Source organism: Pseudophryne corroboree, chromosome 10 (genome assembly GCF_028390025.1).
Source record: "Pseudophryne corroboree isolate aPseCor3 chromosome 10, aPseCor3.hap2, whole genome shotgun sequence".
NCBI classification, from domain to species: Eukaryota; Metazoa; Chordata; class Amphibia; order Anura; family Myobatrachidae; genus Pseudophryne; species Pseudophryne corroboree.
Genome location: NC_086453.1, coordinates 108,822,069 through 108,843,972, shown reverse-complemented (window position 1 = coordinate 108,843,972; position 21,904 = coordinate 108,822,069). Strand labels below are relative to the sequence as shown.

Here is a 21,904-nt window from a genome sequence, read left to right as displayed (position 1 = left end):
AGGATCCAATCCTGTATGCCGAATCTGCGGCCCTCCAATAGATGAGCACTCTGCAACCACCACAGAAGAGACACCCTTGTCCTTGGAGACAGGGTTATCCGCAGGTGCATCTGAAGATGCGACCCTGACCATTTGTCCAACAGATCCCTTTGGAAAATTCTTGCGTGGAATCTGCCGAATGGAATTGCTTCGTAAGAAGCCACCATTTTTCCCAGGACTCTTGTGCAGTGATGTACAGACACCTTTCCTGGTTTTAGGAGGTTCCTGACAAGCTCGGATAACTCCTTGGCTTTTTCCTCCGGGAGAAAAACCTTTTTCTGAACCGTGTCCAGAATCATCCCTAGGAACAGCAGACGAGTTGTCGGCATTAACTGGGATTTTGGAATATTCAGAATCCACCCGTGCTGTTTTAGCACTTCTTGCGACAGTGCTAATCCCATCTCTAGCTGTTCTCTGGACCTTGCCCTTATTAGGAGATCGTCCAAGTATGGGATAATTAATATGCCTTTTCTTCGAAGAAGAATCATCATCTCGGCCATTACCTTTGTAAAGACCCGAGGTGCCGTGGACAATCCGAACGGCAGCGTCTGAAACTGATAGTGACAGTTTTGTACAACGAACCTGAGGTACCCCTGGTGTGAGGGGTAAATTGGAACGTGGAGATACGCATCCTTGATGTCCAAGGATACCATAAAGTCCCCCTCTTCCAGGTTCGCTATCACTGCTCTGAGTGACTCCATCTTGAACTTGAACTTCTTTATGTACAGGTTCAAGGACTTCAGATTTAGAATAGGCCTTACCGAGCCATCCGGCTTCGGTACCACAAAAAGAGTGGAATAATACCCCTTCCCTTGTTGTAGAAGAGGTACCTTGACTATCACCTGCTGAGAGTACAGCTTGTGAATGGCTTCCAAAACCGTCTCCCTTTCGGAGGGGGACGTTGGTAAAGCAGACTTCAGGAAACGGCGAGGTGGATCTGTCTCTAATTCCAACCTGTACCCCTGAGATATTATCTGCAGGATCCAGGGATCTACCTGCGAGTGAGCCCACTGCGCGCTGTAATTTTTGAGACGACCACCCACCGTCCCCGAGTCCGCTTGAGAAGCCCCAGCGTCATGCTGAGGCTTTTGTAGAAGCCGGGGAAGGCTTCTGTTCCTGGGAAGGAGCTGCCTGTTGCTGTCTCTTCCCTCGACCTCTGCCTCGTGGCAGATATGAATAGCCCTTTGCTCTCTTATTTTTAAAGGAACGAAAGGGCTGCGGTTGAAAAGTCGGTGCCTTTTTCTGTTGGGGAGTGACTTGAGGTAGAAAGGTGGATTTCCCGGCTGTAGCCGTGGCCACCAAATCTGATAGACCGACTCCAAATAACTCCTCCCCTTTATACGGCAAAACTTCCATATGTCGTTTTGAATCCGCATCGCCTGTCCACTGTCGCGTCCATAAAGCTCTTCTGGCCGAAATGGACATAGCACTTACCCGTGATGCCAGTGTGCAGATATCCCTCTGTGCATCACGCATATAAAGAAATGCATCCTTTATTTGTTCTAACGACAGTAAAATATTGTCCCTGTCCAGGGTATCAATATTTTCAATCAGGGACTCTGACCAAACTACCCCAGCACTGCACATCCAGGCAGTCGCTATAGCTGGTCGTAGTATAACACCTGCATGTGTGTATATACTTTTTTGGATATTTTCCATCCTCCTATCTGATGGATCTTTAAGTGCGGCCGTCTCAGGAGAGGGTAACGCCACTTGTTTAGATAAGCGTGTTAGCGCCTTGTCCACCCTAGGAGGTGTTTCCCAGCGCTCCCTAACCTCTGGCGGGAAAGGGTATAATGCCAATAATTTCTTTGAAATTATCAGCTTTTTATCAGGGGCAACCCACGCTTCATTACACACGTCATTTAATTCTTCTGATTCAGGAAAAACTATAGGTAGTTTTTTCACACCCCACATAATACCCTGTTTAGTGGTACCTGTAGTATCAGCTAAATGTAACGCCTCCTTCATTGCCAAAATCATATAACGTGTGGCCCTACTGGAAAATACGGTTGATTCGTCACCGTCACCACTGGAGTCAGTGCCTGTGTCTGGGTCTGTGTCGACCGACTGAGGCAAAGGGCGTTTCACAGCCCCTGACGGTGTTTGAGTCGCCTGGACAGGCACTAATTGATTGTCCGGCCGTCTCATGTCGTCAAACGACTGCTTTAGCGTGTTGACACTATCCCGTAGTTCCATAAATAAAGGCATCCATTCTGGTGTCGACTCCCTAGGGGGTGACATCCTCATATTTGGCAATTGCTCCGCCTCCACACCAATATCGTCCTCATACATGTCGACACACACGTACCGACACACAGCAGACACACAGGGAATGCTCCTAACGAAGACAGGACCCACTAGCCCTTTGGGGAGACAGAGGGAGAGTTTGCCAGCACACACCAAAAGCGCTATATATAACAGGGATAGCCTTATAATAAGTGCTCCCTTATAGCTGCTTTATATATATCAAAATATCGCCATAAATTTGCCCCCCCTCTCTGTTTTACCCTGTTTCTGTAGTGCAGTGCAGGGGAGAGACCTGGGAGCCGTCCTGACCAGCGGAGCTGTGAGAGGAAATGGCGCCGTGTGCTGAGGAGATAGGCCCCGCCCCTTTTCCGGCGGGCTCGTCTCCCGCTATTTAGTGAATCCAGGCAGGGGTTAAATATCTCCATATAGCCTCTGGGGGCTATATGTGAGGTATTTTTAGCCTTTATATAGGTTACATTTGCCTCCCAGGGCGCCCCCCCCCAGCGCCCTGCACCCTCAGTGACTGCGTGTGAAGTGTGCTGAGAGGAAAATGGCGCACAGCTGCAGTGCTGTGCGCTACCTTTAGAAGACTGCAGGAGTCTTCAGCCGCCGATTCTGGACCTCTTCTGACTTCAGCATCTGCAAGGGGGCCGGCGGCGCGGCTCCGGTGACCATCCAGGCTGTACCTGTGATCGTCCCTCTGGAGCTGATGTCCAGTAGCCAAGAAGCCAATCCATCCTGCACGCAGGTGAGTTCACTTCTTCTCCCCTCAGTCCCTCGTTGCAGTGATCCTGTTGCCAGCAGGACTCACTGTAAAATAAAAAACCTAAGCTAAACTTTTTCTAAGCAGCTCTTTAGGAGAGCCACCTAGATTGCACCCTTCTCGGCCGGGCACAAAAATCTAACTGGAGTCTGGAGGAGGGTCATAGGGGGAGGAGCCAGTGCACACCACCTGATCTGGAAAAGCTTTACTTTTTGTGCCCTGTCTCCTGCGGAGCCGCTATTCCCCATGGTCCTTTCAGGAACCCCAGCATCCACTAGGACGATAGAGAAAAGCATCTTTGATGTCCAGAGACACCATATAGTCCCCTTCTTCCAGGTTCGCTATCACTGCTCTGAGTGACTCCATCTTGAATTTGAACCTTTTTATGTAAGTGTTCAAGGATTTCAGATTTAAAATTGGTCTCACCGAGCCGTCCGGCTTCGGTACCACAAACAGCGTGGAATAATACCCCTTTCCTTGTTGCAGGAGGGGTACCTTGATTATCACCTGCTGGGAATACAGCTTGTGAATGGCTTCCAAAACTGCCTCCCTGTCGGAGGGAGACTTTGGTAAAGCAGACTTCAGGAACCGACGAGGGGGAAACGCCTCGAATTCCAGTTTGTACCCTTGCGATACTACCTGTAGAATCCAGGGATCCACTTGCGAGTGAGCCCACTGCGCGTTGAAATTCTTGAGACGGGCCCCCACCATATCTGAGTCTGCTTGTAAAGCCCCAGCGTCATGCTGAAGACTTGGCAGAAGCAGGGGAGGGCTTCTGCTCCTGTGAAGCGGCTGCATGGTGCAGTCTTTTTCCTCTTCCTCTGCCCCGGGGCAGAAAAGAGTGGCCTTTTGCTCGCTTGTACTTATGGGAACGAAAGGACTGAGTTTGAAAAGACGGTGTCTTTTTCTGCTGATGTGGAGTGACCTGGGGTAAAAAGGTGGATTTTCCAGCCGTTGCCGTGGCCACCAGGTCCGATAGACCAGCCCCAAATAACTCCTCCCCTTTATACGGCAATACTTCCATGTGCCGTTTGGAATCCGCATCCCCTGACCACTGTCGCGTCCATAACGCTCTTCTGGCAGAGATGGACATAGCACTTACTCTTGATGCCAGGGTGCAAATATCCCTCTGTGCATCACGCATATATAGTAATGCATCCTTTAAAATGTTCTATAGTTAACAAAATATTGTCCCTATCCAGGGTATCAATATTCTCAGTCAGGGAATCCGACCATGCGACTCCAGCACTGCACATCCAGGCTGAGGCGATTGCTGGTCGCAGTATAACACCAGTATGTGTGTATATACTTTTTAGGATATTTTCCAGCCTTCTATCAGCTGGTTCTTTGAGGGTGGCCGTATCAGGAGACGGTAACGCTACTTGTTTAGATAAACGTGTGAGCGCCTTATCTACCCTAGGGGGTGTTTCCCAACGCGCCCTAACCTCTGGCGGGAAGGGATATAATGCTAATAATTTTTTAGAAATTAGCTGTTTTTTATCGGGGGAAACCCACGCTTTTTCACACACCTCATTTATTTCCTCTGACTCAGGAAAAACTATTGGTAGTTTTTTCTCACCCCACATAATACCCTTCTTTGTGGTACTTGTAGTGTCAGAAAGGTTCAATGCCTCTTTCATTGCCGTGATCATGTAACGTGTGGCCCTACTGGACATTACGTTTGTCTCGTCACCGTCGACACTAGACTCAGTATCTGTGTCAGGGTCTGTGTCGACCCACTGAGGTAACGGGCGTTTTAGCGCCCCTGACGGTGTCTGAGACGCCTGGACAGGCACTAATTGATTTGCCGGCTGTCTCATGTCGTCAACAGTTTTTTGCAAATTGCTGACATTATCACTTAATTGTTTAAATACAATCATCCAGTCAGGTGTCGACTCCCTAGGGGGTGACATCACCAACACAGGCAACTGCTCCGCCTCCACATCATTTTCCTCCTCATACATGTCGACACACGCGTACCGACACACAGCACACACACCGGGAATGCTCTGATAGAGGACAGGACCCCACTTAGCCCTTTGGAGAGACAGAGGGAGAGTCTGCCAGCACACACCCAGCGCTATATATATATATATATATACAGGGATAACCTTATATAAGTGTTATTCCCTTATAGCTGCTGTTATTATCGTTATTTGCTGCCAAAAATGCCCCCCCTTCTCTTTTTTACCCTGATTCTGAAGCAGGACTGCAGGGGAGAGTCAGGGAGCCGTCCTTCCAGCGGAGCCGTGAGGGAAAATGGCGCTTGTGTGCTGAGGAGATAGGCTCCGCCCCTTCACGACGTCCTTATCTCCCGCTTTTTTGTGTAAAAATGGCAGGGGATTAAAATACATCCATATAGCCCAGGAGCTATATGTGATGTATTCTTTTTGCCACCTAAGGTATATTGTTATATTGCGTCTCAGGGCGCTCCCCCCCAGCGCCCTGCACCCTCAGTGACCGGAGTGTGAAGTGTGCTGAGAGCAATGGCGCACAGCTGCGGTGCTGTGCGCTACCTTAGACTGAAGACAGGATGTCTTCTGCCGCCGATTTCACCGGACCTCTTCGTCTCTTCTGGCTCTGTAAGGGGGACGGCGGCGCGGCTCCGGTGACCCATCCAGGCTGAACCTGTGATCGTCCCTCTGGAGCTAATGTCCAGTAGCCTAAGAAACCCGATCCACTCTGCACTCAGGTGAGTCCGTTTCTTCTCCCCTTAGTCCCACGATGCAGTGAGCCTGTTGCCAGCAGGACTCACTGAAAATAAAAAAACCTAAACTAAACTTTTATTCTAAGCAGCTCAGGAGAGCCACCTAGATTGCACCCTTCTCGGCCGGGCACAAAAATCTAACTGAGGCTTGGAGGAGGGTCATAGGGGGAGGAGCCAGTGCACACCACCTGATCCTTAAGCTTTTATTTTGTGCCCTGTCTCCTGCGGAGCCGCTATTCCCCATGGTCCTTACGGAGTCCCAGCATCCACTAGGACGTCAGAGAAATTATGCTTCAGCAATGTTCCTGCAAATGACGATGTTGATATTTCCACTATTTAGGAATATCATGTGAAATCTCAGAGGAGATTGAGAATGTAAAATGTACATTTCTTCCCCATTTTATGAAGAATGTGAGCAATAAGCAGTCACGCAGATCCTACAGTATGTACATCACACTGTTACATTTCATCATAATACAAATTCCCACCGCACTCTGAAAGATTAGCAGGGGAACGCAATTGGGCGCGAGGTTTAGCAAGCTAAAAAAAACTTGCGCCCAATTTTGGATTACTGAGGGAACTCCGGATACACGTCCTGAAAACCCAGTGATGCTCCATCTTCCCACTGGGGAGGTGGTTGCTGGGAGGTGCAAGGGCTTCTGGGAGATGTAGGTCTATCAGCAACCGGCTCCAAGAAATGGGGGGATACACTACTCACCCTGTTGCAGAAGACCCGGCTTCTGACCCCGGATGTTGAAGACCACGCTTTGGAAGGTGAGTAATTACAGACTAACTAAGCTAATTGGAAACTTCCAATTGCTTAGTCAGTCTTCGGGGGGATTGTCCCGATAATTTTTCCTAAAACTAACGATTTTAGGAAAAATCAGACTTGCTCTGGATGTGCGTGAATAAAGTCGCAGTGATTTCTACAGAAATCGTCGCGTCCCATTTTCAGTCCAGCAATTGAATGCGAAAACCCCAGTTGAATCTCCCCCTAGATCAGGCTTTTTCAACCAGTGTGCCGCGGAGCCAGAGCAGATTCCTGCCCCTACAGAGTGAACTGTTGGCCCAGGCTCTTCTTAGAGGATTAGTCGTGCTCCATCCGTGACCTATGCCTTGAAGACGCGGCGGTGTGATATCATAGGTCACGGCCGCCGCATCTCACCAGCCTGCACACCCGCCTGCATACGCATCTTCCAGTTCCTGCCTGCATACACAGCTATCCTTGCCCACCCACATCCACACCTGCCCACCCGCCCCCTGCTCAGTATTTGCAGCACTCCACTATGAACAAGCCTCGCCACTGAGGGACAGGAAGGAGGATAGCTGACTGGTAGGGGCTAATATTTGTTACTTTATTTCTCCTGTGGGGAACAACAGGATTTATGTGGGCAGAATAAGGATTTATGGGGGGGAACAATGTTAATAATTCATGTGGGGAGCAACATGATTTATGTGGGGAGCAATGCAATTGATTTATGTGGGGAGCAATAGGATTTATGTATTGAGCAACATGATTTATGTGGGGAGCATTGGGATTGTTTTTTCTGTGTAGGCCAAGGTATGTGTGGATTTTATTTTACTGTGAGGGCCAATGTGTGTGTTTTGTTTATTTCTGTGGGGAACTGATGGTGTGCCTTGGCAATTTTAAAATATTGTTTGGTGTGCGCGAGTAAAAAAAGGTTGAAAATCACTGCCCTAGATGTTTGAAATACCAGCTACAATAAAGTCTCTAAACAGGTCCCATCTTGTATAGATTGCAGATTCAGCTGCTGCTGGTGTGAAGCTGGGAGTGTAACCGACAGTGTATCGTACAGTTGCAATGTGCAGTATGAACTCATACGTGTAATGTTTGTAATGTATGCTACGTTTTTCCCTTTCTTATGCTATGTATTCCCCCTTCATGTTGCTGTGCAAAAAATTCCTAGTGTACGTGAGTACACCTGGCCAATAAAGCCGATTCTGATTCTAACCGACAGACTGCTATTGGGATGATGAAAAGTCTCCCTCAGGGGGATTTCCTAATGATGTGCCCTCTTTATACACTACGTAGAACACATGCATACAATAATTATCTAAAACAGAGATCACCTACATTGTTCATAAAACTAGAATGTAACAATGTAGGTTTTATGTTATGTTCGGCTGCCGGGATCCCAGCGTCGGTAAGCTGACCGGCGGTCTCCTGACTGACAGTCAGCCGTACTACACCCGTTCTAAATCTGTGATCTCTCCAGTAATGTGAGAAATGACGGCTATATATTACATATACAGTAAAAAGTAAACTGTTGCCGACCCCGCTGAAAGACTACTGACATACTGTACAATACAAAAAACTGCTCACACTCATCTTGCAAACAATACGAAATAAAATGTGTGTTAATAAAAAAAAAATAACAATATTCAATTTTAAAATGTTACCAGCTATAGTATTGCAAATTATGTTTTAAAGTAACAAAAGTATAACATTTAACAGCAGATATTTAGACCCAGTAAATTGATGACACAAAACAAAGGTTTTATTACTATAATCAGCAAAATATATATATATATATATATAGGAAACAACAGTAGCCGGCACTCATGGAGACTCAGACAATAACTTGACACAGCACAGCAGCTATAGTCAACGTTTCAGGAGTAAATCCTTTTATCAAGACCTGATGACTATAGCTGCTGTGCTGTGTCAAGTTATTGTCTGAGTCTCCACGAGTGCCGGCTACTGTTGTTTCATATATATATATATATATATATATATATATATATATATATATATATATATATATATATATATTTTGCTGATTACTTTATAGTAATAAAACCTTTGTTTTGTGTCATCAATTTACTGGGTCTAAATATCTGCTATCTGCAAGCAGGGCACCGGAGCAAGCTGTTTTTCTTTACAGTACTGGAGTGCCGAATACTTCTCTTTGCTATATATATATATATATATATATATATATACATATACATACATACATACATACATACATACATACACACATATACACACACACACACGCAGTATATACACACCACAGTTAAAGTAAAGCGGGTATGATAACCCTATATTCTACTGTCATGGCTTCAAAGAATATTTACCCCATGCAGCCGTGTAACACCCCCAGCAACACCGTGAAGACTACAGATCGGTTCTTAGGATGTAATACAGGTAAACAGCTGTTTTTATATACCTGCATCAAACTGGAAAAATGACTACACTAACGTAATTAGTCTTTAACAGGAGAAACATGCAAAATACACCATAATGACTACGATTAGGTATACTTTCGAGTGGGATGTTGGGCATAACATATTGTAAGGGGAAGTTACTCAAAATGAATATATACATTTTCCACTTTTTAAGACCTTAAAAGGGGAACTGAAACCAAAAGAACTCCCTTAGGAAGCTAAAACAGTGTCATGAGAGTTGGGCAGGGTTTGTTGATATCAGGTGCGGTAGTATATAGACCAGAGCCGGGCCTCTTATTTCCCACCCATGATGTAGATCCCCTTGAACAGTTCTGCATAAACATTTAAACCAAAAAGCACCTGACTGTCCATTTGTTTCTTTTAAGGCTGATCCTCCTCACATACTGTGCCTTTACCAGTTTCTCTACACTGGTCCTTGGGGATTTCCAGCAATACATATTTTCTTTATGCTTGTATCAATAATGAAAGCATTTTTCCACTTTGAGTAATGTAATGGATTATATATATTGTCCTGACACTTACTAAGCACATTCTGTTCTCAGAAACATCTTTATACCATTGTCCTTGGATATGGCACAAAGCTGGTCTATGCATACAAACGTATCCAATGCAAATAGCCTTGGCAGAGTTGTGTAATACAGAAGGTCAACATGAATAAACAACACTGTAAAAAATATAAATAAATACAAAAGTCTGCCAAGTACAAGAGGAAGCAATAAAAAGAAATATATGCAGTAAAAGGTGCATACAGTCATACCAGACGGGATGCGGTCATCATCCCGGCGGTCACGTGATCATTGCCGAAATCCCAACATCACTCGGAATCCCGGCTCCTTAACACAGACCGCCGATAACCGGAAGGTAAGTATCAGGGGGACGTGAGGGTTAGGCACTAGAGGGAGGATTAGCTGTAGCCACTCCCCCCACCAAGTCTTAGCACTAGCCACCATCCCATGTGACTTAGCCCTAGCCGCCACCCCCACAATCTTAGCCCTAGTTGCCACCCCAGGCAGGTTAGGGTTAGGGCAAGGGAGGGGTAAAATAATAACCCCCATCCCATGTTGGCATTCTAATTGTCGGTGTCGGTCATGTGACTGCCGGCATCCCGACTGCCGGTTTCCTGTATCACACGCTACCAGACAATTGGGTCAATCCTATTGTGTGGGAGTTTCTCCCACCCGTGGAAACGCTGCAGCAATGGCTACTCACACCCTTTGCACATAACTGGATTGACCCCAATGTTCTAAAGTAATCATAGGGAAGGATTTCATTCCACGACAGTGGCGTAATGTGCCCTTCCGGAATAGCACATCATGTCTCCCACATTGCAAGTTTTCCCTCGCAACCCATAGAAGTTCAAGGAAAAAAACTTGCAATATCGGCACTACCATAGGTGCCCAATATGTGCGGAGCCGGGTATTGCCCGACAGCACGTCATGCGCAATTGAATTCTCCCTTTAACTTGGAAAACTGCTCTAGAATTGTCCTTACGGGCATCAAACCTTCTAAAATGGTTAGGTGGCAAAGTATTCCTTAGCAACCAATCACATTCTCGCTAGCTTTTATCAAGTACATACTATAAAAAGATAGGTAGAAGTTGATTAGTTATGGTCAGCTTCTCAAACTGTCCTCTTAAGAAAGTTTGATACATCTCCCTCTAAATCTTGAAAGACACAAGCATCCCCCAGTGAAAGTTCTATCCCTACTTAATACTGTACATTTGTGTTGGGTTAGTGTGACCGGCGGTCATACCGACGGTGGGATCCCGCTTTTAGATGGCCGGCGAGGGAAGGGGGGCAGCGAGCGCAACGAAGCCCCTTGCGGGCTTGCTGCGCCCGCCACAGGTTCTATTCCCACTCTATGGGTGTCGTGGACACCCATGAGTGGGAATAGTCCCTGTTGGTCGGCATGCCAACCGTCGGGCTGTTTACAGGTCGGGATCCTGGCGGCCGCATCCCGTACATTTTATTTGCTTTAATTCAACCCCCGCATTCTCCGTATCTAAGAAATGATATAAAGTGAGCTTTGCAGCCTGTAGAAATGTAGGTTAACAATGAATAGACAAATTTGGAAAACACTAATGAGACACCAGACTTGCAGTCTGCCGAGTGTCACTGACCCAGATTATAAAATTCACCCTTTGACTGAAATGCAATCACCCTTAACCATCATTTATCGTTAATGTGACTATTTTAATTTGTGTAAACGGAGCAGGAAGGCATAATGAACCTCCATGACGATCGCCGGAGCCATACCTTTGGGGTGAGACTAAATTATGAAAGAGAAGTCTATAATCCATAAAGAATTCACCCTGTGTATTGAAAATTGCCTTATAAATTATCCTCATTAGAAAGAATTATCCAAAGGCCCATGTGAGCTTTATTCAGCTTCTAAATAAATATAGCTTAGGAAAAGTAGAAATGTTCGTGGATCAATTGTGTGAAAGTACTCTTACAATTACTCTCCAGATATTCCATTGTAACCTAGGTCTCCGAGAGAATTATACTGTAAGAATTGTATTTACAAATGTGTAATACCCCTTTCACACCGCCGCAAAAACCCAGGTTTTTGCTAGGTTAACCCAGGTTGCGGCTCGTTGTGATAGAGTTATCCCGGGTCCAGTGGCCAGGGAATCCAACCTGGGTAGGTCAAGGTACAACCCAGGTTACAGGGCAGTGTGAAAGGGTAACCCGGGCTATCTTATCAGGTCCCATTAAAGCCTTATGGAGAGCCAGCTCACTGGCACTTGGAGATGATGTCATCTCTAAGCACAGGCTCATGAGAAATCCCAGCAAGTTTCCAGGTCTAGCCTGCGGTGTGAACATATTTCAAGCCACTGTGACACGGCGTAAAACTCATGTTCAGTGACCTGGGCTGGACCCGAGATTGCGGTGCAATAGGGGTATGAGATACATTTTCAGTCTTAACAATAAAAGGATTGTTCAAAAGTGCACTTCTTTTCCCCCCCAAATAAAAATATCACAATAGGGAAGAGAACAGTGATATAATATCACATTAGTAGTTCCCAACACGGTCCTCAGGGCACCCTAATACCCCTTTCACACCACACAAATAACCCGGTATCGACCAGGCATATTTTCGGGTCGACACGGGTCAGTGTGTGGTGTGAAAGCGCCAAGTCTGAATTCCCGGTTCGCCTGACTCGGTAATTCAACCCGGGTTATAAGCAGTGTTATTTCCGTGTTGCATCCGTTTACTAGATAGGGAGAGGCGGCGCGGAGATGAGCTCATCTCCCAGCACCGCCGCTGGCTCCGCCCCCCGCCGCTATGGCAACCGACCCGGCATATTGGCGGGTCTGGAAGCCAGCGAAAGGGGTAGGAGAGTCTCCAATGCCGGATCCCACCAGGGAAGGAACCGTTTCCAATTCCCGGGTGGGATCCGGCATTGGAGATGTGAAAGGGGTATAACAGTCCAAGTTTTAAGGATATCAATGGCTGAGCACATATGGTTAAATCAAAATTACTGAGACACTAATTAATTCACCTATGTTCAACTTATGGATATCCTTAAAACCTGGACTGTTAGGGCACATTTCTGACCAGATTTGAGAACCACTGTGTTAGAATATACAATAATTTAATATCATTAAAATATGTCTACTGTACAGTGAAAGTTTAAACATTTGCATTGATAGCTTCTCCAGTATATACAGTATGACTTGCACAAAATGTTTCTGCTTTACAGGGTAACTCTAGGTATGTCACCCTCCCTGCTAGCAATAACGTTACCTAAATATCACCGCTGAAACTGTTTTAGGTTATTGTACTCCAAGCACCTAAAGTACCAAAAGGTAAGAAAAAATAAGATTTTACTTACCGGTAAATCTATTTCTCGTAGTCCGTAGTGGATGCTGGGGACTCCGTAAGGACCATGGGGAATAGACGGGCTGCGCAGGAGACAGGGCACTTAAAGAAAGAATTTGGATACTGGTGTGCTCTGGCTCCTCCCTCTATGTCCCTCCTCCAGACCTCAGTTAGAGAAACTGTGCCCGGAAGAGCTGACAGTACAAGGAAAGGATTTTGGAATCCAGGGCAAGACTCATACCAGTCACACCAATCACACCGTATAACTTGTGATAAACTTACCCAGTTAACAGTATGAACAACAACGGAGCATCAGATCAACCCTGATGCAACCAAACATAACCCTTATTTAAGCAATAACTATATACAAGTATTGCAGAAGAAGTCCGCACTTGGGACGGGCGCCCAGCATCCACTACGGACTACGAGAAATAGATTTACCGGTAAGTAAAATCTTATTTTCTCTAACGTCCTAGTGGATGCTGGGGACTCCGTAAGGACCATTGGGATTATACCAAAGCTCCCAAACGGGCGGGAGAGTGCGGATGACTCTGCAGCACCGAATGAGCAAACACAAGGTCCTCCTCAGCCAGGGTATCAAACTTGTAGAACTTTGCAAAAGTGTTTGAACCTGACCAAGTAGCCGCTCGGCAAAGTTGTAATGCCGAGACCCCTCGGGCAGCCGCCCAAGAAGCGCCCACCTTCCTTGTGGAGTGGGCTTTTACTGATTTTGGAAGCGGCAATCCAGCCGCAGAATGAGCCTGCTGAATCGTGTTACAGATCCAGCGAGCAATAGTTTGCTTTGAAGCAGGAGCACCCAGCTTGTTGGATGCATACAGGATAAACAGCGACTCAGTTTTCCTGACTCTAGCGGTTCTGGCTACATAAACCTTCAAAGCCCTGACTACGTCCAGTAACTCGGAATCCTCCAAGTCACGAGTAGCCACAGGCACCACAATAGGTTGGTTCATATGAAATGATGACACCACTTTTGGCAGAAATTGCGGACGAGTCCGCAATTCTGCCCTATCCATATGGAAAACCAGGTAGCGGCTTTGTCACATAAAAGCACCTAATTCTGACACACGCCTAGCTGAAGCCAAGGCTAATAGCATGACCACCTTCCACGTGAGAAATTTTAACTCCACGGTTTTGAGTGGCTCAAACCAGTGTGACTTCAGGAAACTCAACACCACGTTAAGAGCCTAAGGTGCCACTGGAGGCACAAAAGGGGGCTGAATATGCAGCACTCCCTTTACAAACGTCTGGACTTCAGGAAGAGAAGCCAGTTCTTTTTGAAAGAAAATGGATAGAGCCGAAATCTGGACCTTAATGGAACCCAATTTCAGGCCCAAAGTCACTCCCGACTGTAGGAAGTGAAGGAAACGGCCCAGCTGGAATTCCTCCGTAGGGGCATTCCTGGCCTCACACCAAGCAACATATTTTCGCCATATACGGTGATAATGTTTAGCCATCACGTCCTTCCTAGCCTTTATCAGCGTAGGAATGACCTCATCCGGAATGCCTTTTTCTGCTAGGATCCGGCGTTCAACCGCCATGCCGTCAAACGCAGCCGCGGTAAGTCTTGGAACAGACAGGGGCCCTGTTGCAACAAGTCCTGTCTTAGAGGCAGAGGCCATGGGTCCTCTGTGAGCATTTCTTGCAGATCCGGATACTAAGTCCTTCTTGGCCAATCCGGAACAAAGAGTATTGTTCTCACTCCTCTTTTTCTTATGATTCTCAGCACCTTTGGTATGAGAGGAAGAGGAGGAAATACATAAACTGACTGGAACACCCACGGTGTCACTAGTGCGTCTACAGCTATCGCCTGTGGGTCTCTTGACCTGGCGCAATATCTCTGTAGCTTTTTGTTGAGGCGGGATGCCATCATGTCCACCTGTGGCAGTTCCCACCGCCTTGCAATCTGCGTGAAGACTTCTTGATGAAGTCCTCACTCTCCCGGGTGGAGGTCGTGCCTGCTGAGGAAGTCTGCTTCCCAGTTGTCCACTCCCGGAATGAACACTGCTGACAGTGCTCTTACGTGATTCTCCGCCCAGCGAAGAATTTTGGTGGCTTCCGCCATCGCCACCCTGCTCCTTGTGCCGCCTTGGCGGTTTACATGAGCCACTGCGGTGATGTTGTCTGACTGAATCAGCACCGATTGGTCGCGAGGCAGGGTCTCTGCTTGACTTAGGGTGTTGTATATGGCCCTTAGTTCCAGGATATTGATGTGAAGGCAAGTCTCCTGACTTGACCATAGACCCTGGAAATTTCTTCCCTGTGTGATTGCCCCCCACCCTCGGAGGCTTGAATCCGTGGTCACCAGGACCCAGTCTTGAATGCCGAACCTGCGGCCCTCGAGAAGGTGAGCACTCTGCAGCCACCACAGAAGAGACACCCTGGCCCTCCGGGACAGGGTGATCAGCCGATGCATCTGTAGATGTGATCCGGACCACTTGTCCAACAGATCCCATTGAAAGGTCCTCGCATGGAACCTGCCGAAGGGAATGGCCTCGTACGATGCCACCATCTTTCCCAGGACTCGCGTGCCGTGACGCACCGACACCTGTTTTGGTTCTCTGACCAGTGTCATGAGTTCCTGCGCCTTCTCCGTCGGGAGAAAAACCTTCTTCTGGTCTGTGTCCAGAATCATGCCCAGGAAGGGCAGACGAGTCGTAGGAATCAGCTGCGACTTTGGAATTTTTAGAATCCAGCCGTGCTGTTGTAACACTTCCTGAGAGTGTGCTACGCTGATCAGCAACTGCTCTCTGGACCTCGCCTTTATGAGGAGATCGTCCAAGTATGGGATAATTGTGACCCCCTGCTTTCGCAGGAGCACCATCATTTCCGCCATTACCTTGGTAAATATTCTTGGTGCCGTGGAGAGACCAAACGGCAACGTCTGGAATGGGTAATGACAATCCTGTACCACAAATCTGAGGTACGCTTGATGAGGTGGATAAATGGGGACATGAAGGTATGCATCCTTTATGTCCAGAGACACCATAAAATCCCCCCCTTCCAGGCTTGCGATGACCGCTCTGAGCGATTCCATCTTGAACTTGAACCTTTTCAGGTATATGTTCAGGGATTTTAAATTCAATATGGGTCTGACCAAACCGCCCGGTTTCGGTACCACAAACATGGTCTAATAATAACCCTTTCCTTGTTGAAGGAGGGGAACCTTGACCACCACCTGCTGAAGATACAATTTGTGAATTGCAGTTAACACTGTTTCCCTCTCGTGGGGGGAAGCCGGCAGGGCCGTCGGTGAGGGGGCATCTTCTCAAAGTCCAGCTTGCATCCCTGAGACACAATATCTATTGCCCAGGGATCTAACAGGGAGTGAACCCACTTGTGGCTGAACTTACGCAGGCGTGCCCCCACCGGGCCTAGCTCCGCCTGTGGAGCCCCAGCGACATGCGGTGGATTTTTGTAGAGGCCGGGGAGGACTTCTGTTCCTGGTACCTAGCTGTGTTGTGCAGCTTCTTTCCTCTGCCCCCGCCTCTGGCAAGAAAGGACGCACCTCGGACTTTCTTGTTTCTTTGTTCGAAAGGCTGCATTTGATAATGTTGTGCTTTCCTAGGCTGTGCAGGAATATAAGGCAAAATATCAGAATTACAAGCTATAGCTGTGGAGACCAGGTCCGAGAACCCTTCTCCACCCTTCTCCTCAGCCTTACATATGCCTCTTAAGTCGGCATCATCTGTCCATTGCATATTCTACAGGACACGTCAAGCAGAAATCGACATAGCTTTGACTCTAGGACCCAGTATGTCTCTTTGGGCATGTTTTATATATCTCTTAAAGCTCCCCAGTCTCTTAAGACAGCATCTTTAATTTTAAGACAGCATCTTTAATTTTAAGACAGCATCTTTAATTATATATATATATATATATATATATATATATATACATACATACATACTAGGGTCTCAATCCCTGCTGATAAGGTACCTGTCCACGCTGCCACAGTGCCCAGAATGTGCACGCTATCTGCAGGATCCCTGAGAATAGCTGTTACGACAGGGCTACCTTTTGGGCAAACGTGACACCCTAGGGGAAGATTCCCATCGTATCCTGGCCCTAGTGGGGAAAGGATACTGCCTGAGAATTCTTTGTGGGAAACTGCAGTCTCTTGTCTGGAGATTCCCGCTCTTTTTCATCATCAGAGGAGGGAAATTTACCTCAGCTTTCTTCCCCTTAAACATGTGTACCCTCGTGTCAGGGACAGATGAGTCATCAGTGATATGCAAATCATCTTTTATTACAATAATCATATATTGAATACTTTTCTGCCATTTTGGCTGTAATTTTGCATTATCGTAGTCGACACTGGAGTCAACCTCCGTGTCGATATCAGTGTTTATTATTTTGGATAGTGAGCATTGAGACTCTAAAGGTCACTGCGACAGAGGGACAGACATGGGTAGATTTCCTGTCTGTTCTCTAATCTTTTGTGCAATAAATTCACCTTAGCACTTAATTACACATATCCAACAGGTGTCGGCGTTGTTGACGGAGACACCCTCACACACACATATTTGCTCTATCTCCTCCTTAGGGGAGCCTTTTACCTCAGACATGTCGACACACACGTACCGACACACCACACACTCAGGGAATGCTCATCTGAAGACAATTCCCCCATAAGGGGCTTTGGAGAGACAGAGAGAGAGTATGCCAGCACACACCCCAGTGCTATTAACCCAGGAATAACACAGTAACTTAATGTTAACCCAGTAGCTGCTGTTTATATTGATTTTTGCGCCTAATTATGTGCCCCCCCTCTCTTTTAACCCTCTTCTACCGTGTAACTGCAGGGGAGAGACTGGGGAGCTTCCTCTCAGCGGTGCTGTGGAGAAAAAACATGTCGCTGGTGAGTGCTGAGGAAGAAGCGGCGGGCTTCTGTCCCGCGTTTCTGTGTAAAATAATGGCGGGGGCTCATGCATATATACAGTGCCCAACTGTATATATGCTCACTTTTTGCCAAGAGGTTCCTAATTGCTTCCCAGGGCGCCCCCCCCCCCCCCTGTGCCCTGCACCCTACAGTGACCGGAGTATGTGGGTTTAGTGTGGGAGCAATGGCGCGCAGCTGCAGTGCTGTGCGCTACCTCATATGAAGACTGGAGTCTTCTGCCGCCGATTTCGAAGTCTTCTTGCTTCTGTCACCGGCTTCTGTCTTCCGGCTCTGCGAGGGGGACGGCGGCGCGGCTCCGGGATCGGACGACCAAGGGTGCGATCCTGTGTACGATCCCTCTGGAGCTAATGGTGTCCAGTAGCCTAAGAAGCAGGACCTATCTTCAGTGAGTAGGGCTGCTTCTCTCCCCTCAGTCCCACGTAGCAGAGAGTCTGTTGCCAGCAGATCTCTCTGAAAATAAAAAAACCTAACAAAATACTTTCTTTTTAGCAAGCTCAGGAGAGCTCATTAAGTTGCACCCAGCTCGTCCGGGCACAGATTCAAACTGAGGTCTGGAGGAGGGACATAGAGGGAGGAGCCAGAGCACACCAGTATCCAAATTCTTTCTTAAAGTGCCCTGTCTCCTGTGGAGCCCGTCTATTCCCCATGGTCCTTACGGAGTCCCCAGCATCCACTAGGATGTTAGAGAAATGGGTGATGTATAAATAAACTTACCATACCATCACTTTAAACAGGGACGCTCATGGATTACACAGGTTCTGTGACTGATTTAAACCAGGTGAAATGCAGGCTTGAAGTCAGCCAGCCACAGAACCTGTGTAATTCATGAGTGTTCCGGTTTAAAGGGATAGTACAGAAAGCCTATGCATAAAGGATGTCTAATACCCCTTTTCAGACATCAAACCCAGGAAACTGCCGGGTCTAGCATGCCCAGGTCTTAGCTCTGTGGCGCTGGTCGGGAACAGGGTTGCGGACCTGGGACTTAGGAGGACATGTACTAAGCAGTGATAACAGTAGAGAAGTGAGCCAGTGGAGAAGTTGCCCATGACAACCAATCAGCTGCTCTGTATGCTTTTATAGTATACAAATTATAAATGTTACGTCAATGCTGATTGGTTACAATGGGCAACTTCTCCACTTTTATCACTGCTTAGTACATGTTCCCCTTAGTCCTGGGTCATTTGCATTCAGACGCACCTAAATCCCGTGTTATTGTGCGTTCACGCACAAATAACCGAGATTCTGAAGTAGGTCTGAAAGGGGTATGAGAGAAGTCTCTGGATTGCTGCTGACTTCATACTGTACATCTCCTTTCTACACATTAGCCCAGAAACACAACAGTGACAGCTTTTATAGAGTGCAAGCATTAGGTCCCTTCTGCATTATATGCACTGAAAGACCTGCTGCTGAGCTACAGTATATGCCCTTTCCATCAAAGCCGCGCACTCCTACCATAACAAAGTACAGAGCATGTGACATTTCTAAAGCTCTATTTCCTCTTTAAAAATTGACTTGAACCAAAAAAAATAAAAAATAGTTGAAGTAGAATTGTATTAGTTTTCTTCAAAACCCAGAATCAATATATGTATATAGATCCTGCTGTCACATCTGAAACGCAACCTAACACTCCAAGTCACTGACTTGAATCAATAATAATAATTTAAAAAAAACCTGTTATCGACAAATATGTTATCACAGGTCCTTTTGCGTGGATAGAGGTTTCTTACATATTGTTGGGTTTGGAGTGATAATGAGACCTAATCCACTTTCATGTCATCATCAGGCGTGTGATAAGTGGGGTATATACTGTAGGTAGGTGGTAAATGCTCTCACCTCTTCCGCACGCTTGCGTCCATTCCGCTCCCTCTCATACTGGATGAGTAGCCTTTGCTTATCTTCGGTCACCATTTCCAGTTGGTCCTCTCGCTCCCGGGCGCAGGCACACGTTGTTGCCAGACTTTCCAGCACTGAGACCATTAAGGGCATCAGACCCGTTACCGCATCCTGTCCATAAGCTCCTACCAATTTATCAAGCTCAGAATAGATATTGCCAGCCATGGCCGCCACCATCTCATCATACGCCTCCAGTTCATTTCCAATCTCCACCTCATCCCCAAAAATTTCCTCCAGTTTGTCATCCATACTTATACACCCGGGCAAGTCCGATCACACCTGGCGGAGCGAGGGCATGACCATTCTTTAGCACACATCATTCCAACTTCTGAGTAGAAGTCTATTTAGCATGGTATCATTGCTGCCTCCCATAGTGTGAAATGCAGAACACAGGTACAAGCCGCTCTGTCCCCTGAACTTGTACAATTCTGTAGAAGCACATAAATACCTATAGCAGACAATTTACAGTAATATGCTCAGTTACACACTCCAGAGATGGAATCCTAAGCAAATGGCTTGCCTCTATCACAGGGCTAGCAGGGATCCTTGCTCTGTCACTAAGCAAGCTTTTTTCAAGTAGTTTTGCTATGTCAGCACATTTCCCAATAGGAATTCAATATATAGAAATGTCACTCTCCAGCTGCATCCAAAGTTTGCTGCCAGCATAAAGCAATCAGGAGCATATGTCATCCCTCCTTGTTTTCCTGTCCATGACAGGCACCTTCCCTTGTGATCCTCAGCCCTGGTGCAGACAGGCAGCTGACAATGTTACAGGAGACACCAGGGGTGTAAATTACATGACTGGTGTATGATTAGGGAGGGTGTAAGGAGGAAAGGAAGGAGGGGGCTGAGCCTGCTGCATGACTGACAGCACCGAGGAGCAATCAGCATATTGCAGGGTGCAGGCTGCAACCAATAGGCTCTGGCACCAGGTTGCACTAAGCTGCTTCCTGATCGGTGCAGTCTCTGCAGGAGAGGTGCGGGGGAGGAGACGAGAGAAGCTACCTTCAGCCGTCATGTGACCGGGCGGGCCGTCATGTGACTGGAGCCTGGCACTGGGCACCTGAGAGCATCTACCCCTGAGAGGAGTAAGGGCGCAGGGGGGTGCCTGTGCCCGCCTCCTGATAACCTTTATGTGGGTTGGCTGTGGGGGACCGTGCAGCTGTTGTGGACCAGGAATAGGAACAGCATGAGATCACACTGACAGGGTGGTTACATAAAACCCTCTGCTACCTTTTAATAGTATAGGGTTTGGCGAAGTATTGTTTATTTTTTTATATATATAATTTTTTATATTGTAATATATATTTTTCATTTAAATATATACCATATAACGTTTAACAATATATTTCTATATCATTTATATAAAAGTAAAATATATTAACATTTACTTCTGTAGCTGCATGATATGCCATTGTGCTTTATAATTTATTCTTGTTTTTTCATTTTTATGACAGTAGTTACATATTGTGCCAACAACGTATCTATAATGGGCACGGTGTATGGTGCACATGGGCCCCCGTCGGCCCATGCCACACACTTTGCAACCATTTTTTCTATACTTTACTCTCCGGAGTCCCATGTTGGCAGCGGCCATTTTCCTGGCACATGCGCAGTATGGATATCGCTGGGAAAATGGCCGCCGTAACCATTTTCCCAGAGACCTGCACCTTTTCAAGTAGGTTCTAGCACCGTGCAAGAGTCTACTAGCACTTACACACGAACCGCTGCCGGCTAGAGAGGAGTGGTCCCTGATGGAGACAGCACATGGGCCCCTCCTCTCTTAATATGCCCCTGTATTATATATATGTAGTGCTTTTTGGGGGTCATTCCTAGTTGTTCGCTCGTTGCTGATTTTCGCTATGCTGCGAATTGTTGCAAAATGCGCATGCGCTTAGTCATTTAACTAAAAACTTAGTAGATTTGCTGTGGATCCTGCAGCGCTTTTCAGTCGCTCTGCTGATCGGTAAATGATTGACAGGAAAGGTGCGTTTCTGGGTGGTAATTGAGCGTTTTCCGGGAGTGTGCTAAAAAACGCAGGCGTGTCAGAGAAAAACGCAGGAGTGGCTGGAGAAACGGGGGAGTGGCTGGCCGAACGCAGGGCGTGTTTGTGACGTCAATCCAGGAACTAAACGGACTGAGCTGAACGCAATCTGTGAGTAGGTCTGGAGCTACTCAGAAACTGCAAAGAATTATTTGTTAGCAGTTCTGCTAATCTTTCGTTCGCTATTCTGCTAAAATAAGATACACTCCCAGAGGGCGGCGGCCTGGCGTGTGCAATGCTGCTAAAAGC

General features: G+C 46.9%; 1 protein-coding gene across 1 annotated transcript in view; it reads right to left on the bottom strand.

Annotated features, from left to right (window-relative positions):
- Nucleotides 1-20,569, bottom strand: part of LOC134966174 (C-Jun-amino-terminal kinase-interacting protein 4-like) — a 238,478-nt gene extending 217,909 nt beyond the window's left edge. Inside the window, exon 1 of the mRNA XM_063942721.1 lies at nt 19,552-20,569. Within this exon, the coding sequence (XP_063798791.1) occupies nt 19,552-19,860 (309 nt within the window). The 5' untranslated portion in view covers nt 19,861-20,569. The remainder of the gene's footprint in view (nt 1-19,551) is intronic.
- Nucleotides 20,570-21,904: the final 1,335 nt, after the last annotated feature.